At 40.7% G+C, this 10,730-nt stretch overlaps 1 protein-coding gene across 1 annotated transcript; it reads left to right on the forward strand.

Moving 5' to 3' along the window:
• The first annotated feature begins 420 nt into the window (after positions 1 to 420).
• LOC109474461 (plexin domain-containing protein 2-like) lies at positions 421 to 9,471 on the forward strand. The gene is made up of 13 exons (XM_019774754.1): positions 421 to 430; positions 573 to 709; positions 2,740 to 2,874; positions 3,099 to 3,168; positions 3,738 to 3,860; positions 4,793 to 4,846; positions 5,063 to 5,127; positions 7,036 to 7,135; positions 7,445 to 7,546; positions 7,724 to 7,805; positions 8,007 to 8,067; positions 8,274 to 8,702; positions 9,257 to 9,471. Exons 1-13 carry the CDS (start codon positions 421 to 423, stop codon positions 9,329 to 9,331), a joined length of 1,443 nt encoding a protein of 480 aa, XP_019630313.1. The 3' UTR covers positions 9,332 to 9,471.
• Positions 9,472 to 10,730: the final 1,259 nt, after the last annotated feature.

A 10,730-nucleotide genomic window follows, 5' to 3' on the forward strand; every position in this document is an offset into this window, starting at 1 on the left:
CAACAAAACCGTCGTAACAAGATAACGGATACCGCATAAACATCTAGACCTTGAGATAATGTAACCAGGCACTAATGGATCAGACCTCGCGTTATCCGTCAAGGCTACAGCACTAATGCACGGACATGACAAAAGCGGATGTGTACCGTTTCAGGGAGAACCAGCTGTAACAGGATATGACGTGCGGAGGTTCTTTCATCCAGGTCGCACGTTTGAAGGTCAAATGACGGCGAAAGTTGTAAAGATATTTTATCCCACCAATGCATATCTTACATAAATATAAATATACACATCTCTTGCCTTTACTCAAACGCCGAAGCCTTGCCCTTTTTCTGTTGAACTACTGTACCCCTTTTCCAGGGATCTGTATAATTAACAGTATTGGTGTTGGTTGAAATACAGTACATTAAAAGTGACAACATGGCCCTACGTTTGAAAGTAATCTGGTCGTATATTCTCTTTGATATGCGAGATTCAATAATTCTATCCTCGCACGAGTTGAGATAGGTGATACCAAACGATACACTTGCCATGTCCTTACTTGTAACAAGTTGTTGTATTTCCCATTACAGAGAAGCACATTCCGAAGACCACGGCTCTCTCCCCTGTCAGGCCGGGTGTCAGAGTACGACGTAACGGCGGAGAGTCTGCACCGCTCAGACAGACGCAGGGGACTGGTAATAACTACAACAGAACAGCTTTGGACGAGGTGGGCAAACCGTCAGATATTCTTCGTCATTCTTTTCATGACATGACATGTATTCTCTGTTCTACGGTATTTCTGTTGTTCGCAAATGTGTTGGTCATTCCAAGTTTGAAGAATTGGTGCGATCATAATGATAGTAATAAGATTAACTGAGTAAGATGAGCTCTTCTGATCATATATGCAGGTCCTGATCCCATTATCCTGACTCAAAATGCCTTAGGTTGATGCTTAAAGCGTCCATCTTTGTAATAGGTCAGAGGTCAACTTTCCAAAAGACCAAATTACACCAGTATCGATTTTCGAGAGACCTGTAGGGCTCTGATGTCGTCTGCAAATGTCAACAGTTCAGTTTCAATCCAAGAGTCAGGAAGAACCCTCCTCTGGGAACGGAACAAACGGTAAACGGGTTTTCGAAAATGATGAGATCAAAAGAACAGGTAGCAGAAAAGGTCAGTCGATATTAGAATAGCCATTTATAGCTTTTCACGTTTGAAAATACTGTAGACAGATTTTACACGGACTAGCTGTGGAGAGCGGTTGAACGTTGAGTACTTTGAAATACCTCAGTGCTTTATCTGATCAACGTTTGCGGACATGTAGGGCATTATTGGGCATTTGCCAGTTTCCTTCATTATGATCTGTCAAAGGCAAACAGGCTTATATATATTCCTCAGGCGAAGAATTCAAGCAAATTGGCTTTGGATTTCTTCCAGGACTTCCAGGTAGCTGCCAGCAGGGGATTTACAATAGTAATTTTAATCAACATTGCATGACAGTTCACCTTATACAGAGGTTAGGAAAGCGACGACAATTTATAGGCATCCAACCCAATGTCTGGGCGCCTAAAATATTTTGAACAAGAAAATCTGTCTGATACTGATATTTAGGACATTTCTTCTAATTTGATACTTGTGTATTGAAATAGCTAGAAAACAAGCTACTTGAGGTGTCTCCTAGTTTTTTGGTACTGCCCGTACATAGCTAAAACCAGCCTATGATACCAAGCAACATTTCCTATCAGTGACATCGCATTTTTGCCTCGTAAATATTAGTAGGCCAAGGGATAGGATTGATTGAAATTACTGCAATGAAAGAATGACCAGAAAATGGACTTTGAAAATCAAGATTCGCAGCCCTGATAGTGCATTGGATGCAAAAGGCAAGTCTTCAAACAATCCCAAATGTTAATGGCTCGCTAAGAGAACCGTTGATCTTGCCGGGTCAAATATTTCACAGAACCAAGTGGTCTTTCATGTTCAAAGCTGTTTGAAATCGATGCGGAATGCGCTGTGATCGCATCTCCCCATGCCCATTACCGCTACTCCGAGAACAGCAACATTTCAACTGTAGTTCACAGGCTGTTTCTGATTAGTAAGCCCCTTCATCATGCCCCGGTAGCACGCAGCCCTCAATTACGTGTGTCCTTTACTCACGGCTTACCAATAGCGGCATCATCGTCGCCGAGCGTTTAGTTAAGTAGATTACACTGTCAGCGCAGTTTGAAATGTAAAGGTCAGCTATTCTCCGGCGGGGAGGCGTCTCTTATCGCGATGAACGGGAGATCGATGTGGACACTTAGAGTTTCCATCAGCCTCAGCCAAAAGGGAACTTTGCTGTAGATCTGATCGGTACATGTTTGAAGGTCGGAGGAAGGAGATCAGATAAGACGCACTCAGGCTGAAGATGTCTTGATTCTCTGATGTCCTTTCCTGTACTATTGATTGGGGCTGTTTCATTATCTTAAGGCAGGGGATCAAGATGTACGAGTTTCATTCCATCAATGTACTATAATTTACGAACCGATGTGCATCACTGACATCAATAGCAGAAATACGTAATTTATCTATTTAATGAGTATTGTGGCAATATAACGTTTAATGCTTGATTTGTGATTTGTATTTACCAACTTTACATGGACAAAACCAAATTCCTAACACTACCAACATCACAAAATCTGTGTTCACTTGAATCCAGGATTTGCAACGATGTATAGGAATGTCACATTAAGACATCAAACTGTTTTTCTCTGTCAGAATTACCACGAGTACTACAGATCCCACTACTACACCCACTATCCGCCGGGCAGAGGATTCTGGGTAGACGTCGATGGCGAAAGAAATGGACACACCATCGCCAACGGGCTGCCGGGAAGAAACATGAACACCAAAGTAGGTCTCACTTAGATTAAGCAGTACCTTTGCTTTATGTACATAAAATGCCACTGAACGAACAAAAGCGAAATCAGGAAAATCTAACACAATTCTAAAAGTGAATTTTGTGACTTACATAAGCCAAAGAAAACTAGATTTTTTTCTATTTATCTTTCTCAAGATTTTCTCTTTTTCGGCGTAGGGGCTTATTTTGAACCCTGTACTGATATCTTGCATTTCAGAATGTTCGTCTATCGTTTGACTTCCCTTTCTATGGCAGTCCGATAAGGAACATAACCATAGCGGTCAAAGGTAAAGTCAATGCTTCATGTACCTTTACAGAAGATAAATGTACAGATATATTGTCAGGTAAGAAATTATGATCTCCATTGGAACGCATAGACAGCTTTTAAAATATACATCGGCTAATTGCGTGATAGAAAAGAGGAGGAAACACCACTAAAGTATACATGAAATCTGTCTAAGATCGTTAATAGTACTTTAAGATAGAAGGTTATTCAATTTATAAACGTAGACGTAACGTCATCGTTCTTCCAGAATCATAATTACGTTATAGCTATAACAGTGTAATATCGTTTTTATGCCCTTCATACGACTATAAATTGGAAAATGGAAAATGTAGTATATTGAAGGATAATGTAAAATAATATCCAATTTTCATTGCATTAGTCTTAGCCTAGGTATGTCTGTATTAGCAGGCACATCAATTTTCGGCAGTACAGCTGGTACAGAACATTGCACGGTCTCATTGCAACTAAGAACATTTGCTTCGCAAGCCTAATTACCATTTTTCGAGCAAAAACGGGTAGAAATGTATTCTTCTAGAGCAAATATGTTGAAAATATATTCTAATGTTACAGGTTTCATGTCCATTGGTTCTGCCTTGAGCCACTCCCTGGCCTCCACACAGTACATCGCTCCTCTCATGGCGAACTTCGACCCAGGGCTGGACCCCATGTCTGTAGTCAGGTATCGTGATAACGGTAAGAGCTGTCATTTGTTTGAAACATGGGAAGTTATTAACGAATAAACTAGTAGATTCTCTAAAATTTATATAGGGATGAGCTGAATAGTGTGCAACTGACGGTACACAAGTTAACGGATCTTAGTTTTCAGGACACTTATCGAGATGGCGGTGGTTATGACAAAAAGTTTTCGTAGTGTCATTAATTTGCAACCAGGAACATATGGCTTAACGAATCCTAGACTTTATGGCCCTTACAAGTGTCTGATTGCTATGTTGAGTTCTACAGAATCTGACATCTGGATGTTACATTTAATTTTATTAGCTACAGACTAATCATGTTTCTTGATGATATGACTCGGCTGAGATTTTTCTGCTGCATGAACTACTTTCCTGAGTTGTAATTAGATTTCCTCTGGTGGTTATTGGTTGGTTTACGAGCGCGTCATCTCCGTTTTATCAGCAGGAGAAAAACTTGTTTTCCTTCTTCGTGATTAATTTACCGCGTACCAGTAAATTAGTTTTGTTATCATCGTTATATGAACTTGATTAGTTTTCTGTGGAATGTAATTAATGTTTGGCAAGATGTACCCAATATTTTGAGCAGCGTAATTAGTATTCCTGTAAGACTATTAAATTTTGAGTCGCTTTTGTCTGGCAACTGCCTTAATTCCGTTTCAGCATTCAGGAGAAAGCTTATTTGATAATGAAGTGTCCCGTGTTAATCATTGTGGAAAACGATTTGTCAATCACCGAAGTTAATATCATTCTACTTCAGAATACTTGAGAATTAATCATTCACTTTTCGCTGTACGTGTGTGTAACATGGGTCCCCTGACAATGTCTAGACATGGGCTTTGTGCGGAACAGAGGTTTGAATAATTAAGTGGTATCCAAGGGACAGTTGTCATCTCTTGTAACAAATAATTTACAATTGTGCTGTTTTCATAGGAAGTGCTCTAAGTGTTGAGTGGGGAAGACTGAGACTACGTGACGACACGGAAGGTAAATATTATTTTATATTAATATAATTTAATTACCACCGTTAGGTGAAATATCAGAACCGGATTTACATTAATGTACATTTTTGAAGGGTGTACTTAAGAGTATTTAAAGCAAGCAATACTAGCATTTAAACCTTTAGGAATTATCAATATGATAATATTGCTAATTAATCTAAAGTAATTATTTTAAGTAGACTTTCTTTCTCATCACTTTTAGGACAGACGTTTACTTTCCAAGTCACACTGTCACGAGATGGCCGGATTATATTCGTCTACAAGAAGGTTGGTTACAAAGGTTCAACAGCAATAACAAACTAGAAAGGCCAATATTTGCTTTGGAGCAAATACAGCGATGGGTTCACCACATTTTACGACATGGCAGGGAAAGAATGAGAAACACAAGGGAAAACAATGATTTACATTGATATAACTATAATATGAACTAACATACGACTAAAACAACAGTTGGATAGCTATTCCCTACTTTATTGGTTAGGATTTTTAATTGCATAATGCAAACTGTTGATTTTCAAAATAAAAATAACGTTCATGCCCCGCATTCCAATGCTGGAGCAGGAAAGCTTGAAATACCTACCAAAACACTTGAATACAGACATACTGTCAGTATGGAAATGCCCTGCGGCAGGTGTTAATCAAGTTAAATCCCAACAGCCAATCAGCAAGAAATGCTCTGTGCAGGTGGAAATGCACTGTGCAGTTGTTAATCAAGTTAAATCCCAACAGCCAATCAGCAAGAAGTATAGAGGAAAGCTGCATGCCTATTGGTTGATGCCCTGCATTCCATTGTGATGACTCATACCCAAACGTGGTAAACATGGCACACTAACACAGTAATACATTAGCTATAACACAGCCAAAAAACTCAAATAAAACCATTCTAAAAGCCTGTATCACAAAAATTTAAAAAACGCCTAGGGGTATTTGCCCACTGTACCTCCATACCAAATTTCAGGACCTTAGGCCCTAAAATGAAGAAGCTGAATCCATTTAAAAAATGGCAGGAGAAGAAGAAGGAGAAGGAGAAGGAGAAGAAACACCAGAAAAAGCAATATGGTTTCACCACACCACTTCGTGGTGTGGTGAACCCATAAAAATGTTATGGTTGGTAACAAAGCCTATTGAAATGTTTCATATGTTGTAAGATAGGACGCAATAGGTATTTAAACCACCAAGTGTTTGGGCGACTTTACTGGGATCCACAATCACCTTGACATTTTTGTTAGTTATTATTCCTGTGGTTGAAGACATGAAGATCATGAAAAGACATTGATCTGGTCTTCAAAGGAGCCTTCAGTAGTTTGTAATCATAAAATGTTTGAAACATGGCTTCCCAATATTACTTCATGTTATAAATTCAGTTCCCGTGGGTGTTCTAATGTTTTGCCCGTTTAGATAACGCCCACAACCACCCATTCTTTGTGCCCTCTGGACTTGTGGCCTACCCCGTGAAAAGGATTCTTGAGTAATTGAGATCTAATCTTGGCTGTAAGGCCTTGGCAGTAAAGGAAATCAGCCACATGGATTGCCCTAGGCGACCTTTGAATGTCGGGGGAAACGACCTTTTGGTTGTTAGTTTACCGCCAACCTTGACCGCCGAACAGAGGATGGGAGTGTAGGGGTGCTTCGGCAACAGCTACAATATGAACAGAAGTCACCATGAAATTTCACCTGTGTTGGTAGTAATCATAGTAAAATTTTGATCTTTATTCCAACACAAGAATTAAGGTCAAGTTTGTAACGACCACTGTCGCCTTCATCAGGATAACCAATCATTTCGAAACGTAATCTCGCGAGAGCCTTACGGTTACAGACACGTGTCCATATTCACACGAGACTTTACGGATACGTACGTGAGGTCAGCAATTGTTCAAACGAAGATTAACAGAAATCAGAAATGACCAAAACGAACGGACACGAACCATGGACCAACTCTAACTCTTCATCTTCATCATCATCATCATCAGATTACCAGGCTGTAGAGACATTCTTATCACAATAATATGCTTCGCGCTACGAAGAACAGACCTCTGTTAACATCTCTGTTAGCATTGTGGTTATTTCTGTGGTTATCTTAAAATTGTGATGTGAAGTGCATTCACACACCGCTGCCTGGGTTGATGTGTAGCCTTGATATCGCCCACAAGGCGTGACTGTAATTTGTTCCGCCAGATCCCGAAGCCGGTGACGAGTATAGACGACTCCTCACACCCCGTCAGAGTCGGCATATCTGACGCCTACACGGTGGAAGCACTGCTGGTGCCCTTCTCAGGTAATAATATAATTGCCATTCATATTATCTCATAGTTTGTTTCGTATGAATATCAGGGAAAACGACATAGAGAACGGCAAAATACAAGTATTTTGAAAGACAGGGGTTGATTCTGGTTAATGATAAGTTTATTGCAAATTCCTGCCCGAAGGCTAATTGCAAATAACAAAGATAAATATCATTGAAACAGGGTACAAAATAACTTCAAAATGTACATAATAACACAAGGTAATTGTCTAAAACTATAGATATGTCTAAAACTATGTATGAAGGGTTAAAGTTAAAAACGTGTCCACTCTTACGTTGCAGACATTAATCGAAAGACGTCGACAATCTACGAGTACCACACGATAGAGCTGGAGAAGGGCAGGGTGGCAACAGGGTCGGCTATCGTTCTGTCTCCGCTACCGAGTAAGTGTTTCCTGCCATCATCTGTCCTTGTAGAACCGATTCCTCATACGCCTTCCATCGCCAATTTGACAAGACAATCTCATAGATAATCTTTGTTTTCAGCAATGAGTAACAAAATACAAGACAACTGATTAGTATTAGAGTATTAGTAACAGCGAGTTGTGGGTTCACTTCCAGCATGTGGGCAGTTTGGAGACTGTAACAGCTGCCTCAGGTCCAAAACTGGCTTCAACTGTCGTTGGTGTCCATCACTTAACAGGTACGATTTTTTACAATCTATTTGAAGTAAATGGGACATTTATCAGGAAAATGGCTGAGTCCTCAAGGAATAAAACATGTAGCATCAAATCACAAACCATAGACTCAGGATGCTCCGAGACCCGATTCATTTGATAGTCACGAAGTATAAATAAAGATAAACATCATTATGTTTTTATGACTTTTGATGTCGCTACTTCAGATGTTCTGATGGCTACGATCGGAGCAGGCAACAGTGGGTTGATGCTGGGTGTGATAAGCAGGTATGTCCTGGGCAATTTATGGGAATATTCACAAGTTTAGTACAATTCACAAATGTCACATATTGCAGTATACCACATCCTTTAGGATAAAGTGTTACGCCGTAGGCGCACCCAGTGTGAATCTGTTTGAACTTAAGTTTGGGAGAATAACGTTACATGTATATTACAGGACATTTACACTGTACTGAATTGTTTCAAACATCCAGGCCGGCTATGTGAGGTGTAGAACAGGGAACGTGCCTTTGCTGGAAGTGCCTTCCACGTCAGTGACTACCCGAGCCAAGCCCACTCGTCCCTCGCTCGTGTTTCGTCGGTTCCCGACGACGGCCGAGTCGCGTTTCACGAACGTTCGCGACGACAAATCCATCAACTTCCCGGAAACAACGTCAAATTCCAGGCAGCGAATCAACGTCTGGCAGGTCACCAACGACGACCCTGGCGTAGGGACCGATCACCGAGTCCCTGATACTTTAGACAACCGAGATCAGGAGAGGACTTCTTATGGTATCCCTCAGACACTAGAGATCGAGGTTGTGATATGCATACTGGTGGCCGTGGTGATAGTTGTTGTCGCCATAGCCTGGATTATTCACTCGTATTCCCGGAGACCAGGACTCGAGCTTTTTGTTGTTGAGGTAAGGGTAAGTACTTTCATTATGAAGATAAAGGAACTGATTAGTTGTTGAGCTGATTGACGTATTGATTTATTGACTTGCAATTGATTTACCCACAATGTATTTACTTAAACGTAATACTGTTAAATATGTGAAAAAGTTCACTTCTTAGAATAGACGTGGTTGCACTTTTCCACTGATAAATATGTGATTTAGGAACCGTTGTTTCAGAGTCATTTCCTCATATGGTAGATCATGTTGTATTGTATGATTGGATGTTTTACTACATGTACCTTTTGTACACCCTGCAGCTTTACGGTAGAGAAACGCCACCTACATAGCACCAAAGGATCCTTTCAGCAACTTTTGTTACGGAGGAATCATAAGTTCATTTATTTTTATCGCATTCGTTACAGTCCACATAGGTGCGAGGTATGTTGGTTGCATTCGAGCTAACGCAATTAAAGTCTTCGAGCCTTTTGATACCTTATCTATACTCGGTAGCATCATTTTGTATTTAGGTTACGGGAAATGGTGTCTTATTCGTCATGACATTTCTTGCATTTCTTTTGCAGATTGACAATCCTGACAACGTACGGACAAGCACTCAGTATTACATGGATGTCATAGCTCTGTATTCTAAACAATGAAGCCAACGTTAGCATCGTGACTGGAATATGGTCGCCGCTCTGTGATGTGATTTGTACCAACTTCCGTCGATTTGAGAACGTGCTCTCCATGACGCCAGCCCACCCTTCAACTCGCTGTGATGACTGTTGATGTTAGGAGCTGTCCGGACACATTGTCGTGATGCCGTGAAGCTTCATCAGGCGCTACAATGACGAAGATCATTAGCTCCAATGACGAAGTCCATCCCATCCACCTATTACATTGCAAAATATGTGTAAATTCTGTGCGATACCTGTACAAAAGATGATAGTTCATGAAACATTCTCATACTTTATAGGGAGTGGTTTTAGACGATATGCACAAAATATGCGAGTTGTACATGTACTAGCCTTAAACATGTTTTGTTCGATGTAAACTCGATCTACACTTTTCATTGATGTTCTGTATGTTATGACAAAGAGCTTCTGAAGCCTAAAACTACCATATTATGCCTGATTTCTGTTCCATATCACTGATTACACACATCATTGTAGCCAACGTATTCCTTTTTATGGTTTTATTATTATTACCTCACAATCTATGCCCATTGTAAACAGCGCTGCCGTCATCTACTGTGTAGACTATCTGACCAGGAGGATACGTAATTTATTCACTTAAGCTGGCCTCCATCTATAACAGCATTAAGACCAATCTCCGTGTACGCTGGCTGTATAACAAGGCCCGGGTCCCGCGGTAGGGCTCCGGGTGAAAGGCGACGTGCAATTTGTCCAACGTGGCCATGATTGATTCTAGGCAAAGCCTGGAATTACCAGATAAATTCTACTTATCCCAGACAAATTTAAAACGTTTACGGCTGTAAATAGCGGAGGCGCTGCCGCCGTCCCAGCGAGCCCATCCAGGGTACATGTTGGGGCAGATTTCATTAAGGTTGGGATTTGCTGAGATTATTTTGGGGCGGACAGGGACGGTATCGCTGATGAGATGCCTGGTCAGAGGGGCTGATGGTCGCCGGGGGAATTACAGGAGAATGGGTTTGAAATGGAATCAAATTGTGTTTGGACTAACCGTAGTCCAACGGCTGCAGCAGGACTGTAGCATACTGCATATAATACTTATTGGCTATCGGGTGTGTTATACCATGGGACTTCTTCTATACCATGGACAATGCTATACAAATACATGTACGTACTACTCTATCAGCGATCAGCGGTGATGGGGACAACCTTTCTGCATTTCAGTCTGTCTCCTGATGTACTTATAAGTTTTTGTGGTAAGGTTGGATTCTTACTTTGACGTCAACAAACTATATCGTGTACAATTGTAAAATAACATATAGGTCTTATATCACTACTCAGATCAATAAATACTGTGTATGTCGTCATTTTTACGGCAAGATTTACATAATGAGTAGTTAGGAGA

The sequence above is a fragment of the Branchiostoma belcheri genome, unplaced genomic scaffold (genome assembly GCF_001625305.1).
Source record: "Branchiostoma belcheri isolate BF01 breed outbred unplaced genomic scaffold, Haploidv18h27 scaffold31, whole genome shotgun sequence".
In the NCBI taxonomy this organism is placed as follows: domain Eukaryota; kingdom Metazoa; phylum Chordata; class Leptocardii; order Amphioxiformes; family Branchiostomatidae; genus Branchiostoma; species Branchiostoma belcheri.

Coding starts and splice junctions, on each gene's coding strand:
- LOC109474461 (XM_019774754.1), top strand. Junction 710..2,739: donor ACAGAACAGCTTTGGACGAG/GTGGGCAAACCG, acceptor TTTCTCTGTCAG/AATTACCACGAGTACTACAG. Junction 4,847..5,062: donor ACTACGTGACGACACGGAAG/GTAAATATTATT, acceptor CATCACTTTTAG/GACAGACGTTTACTTTCCAA.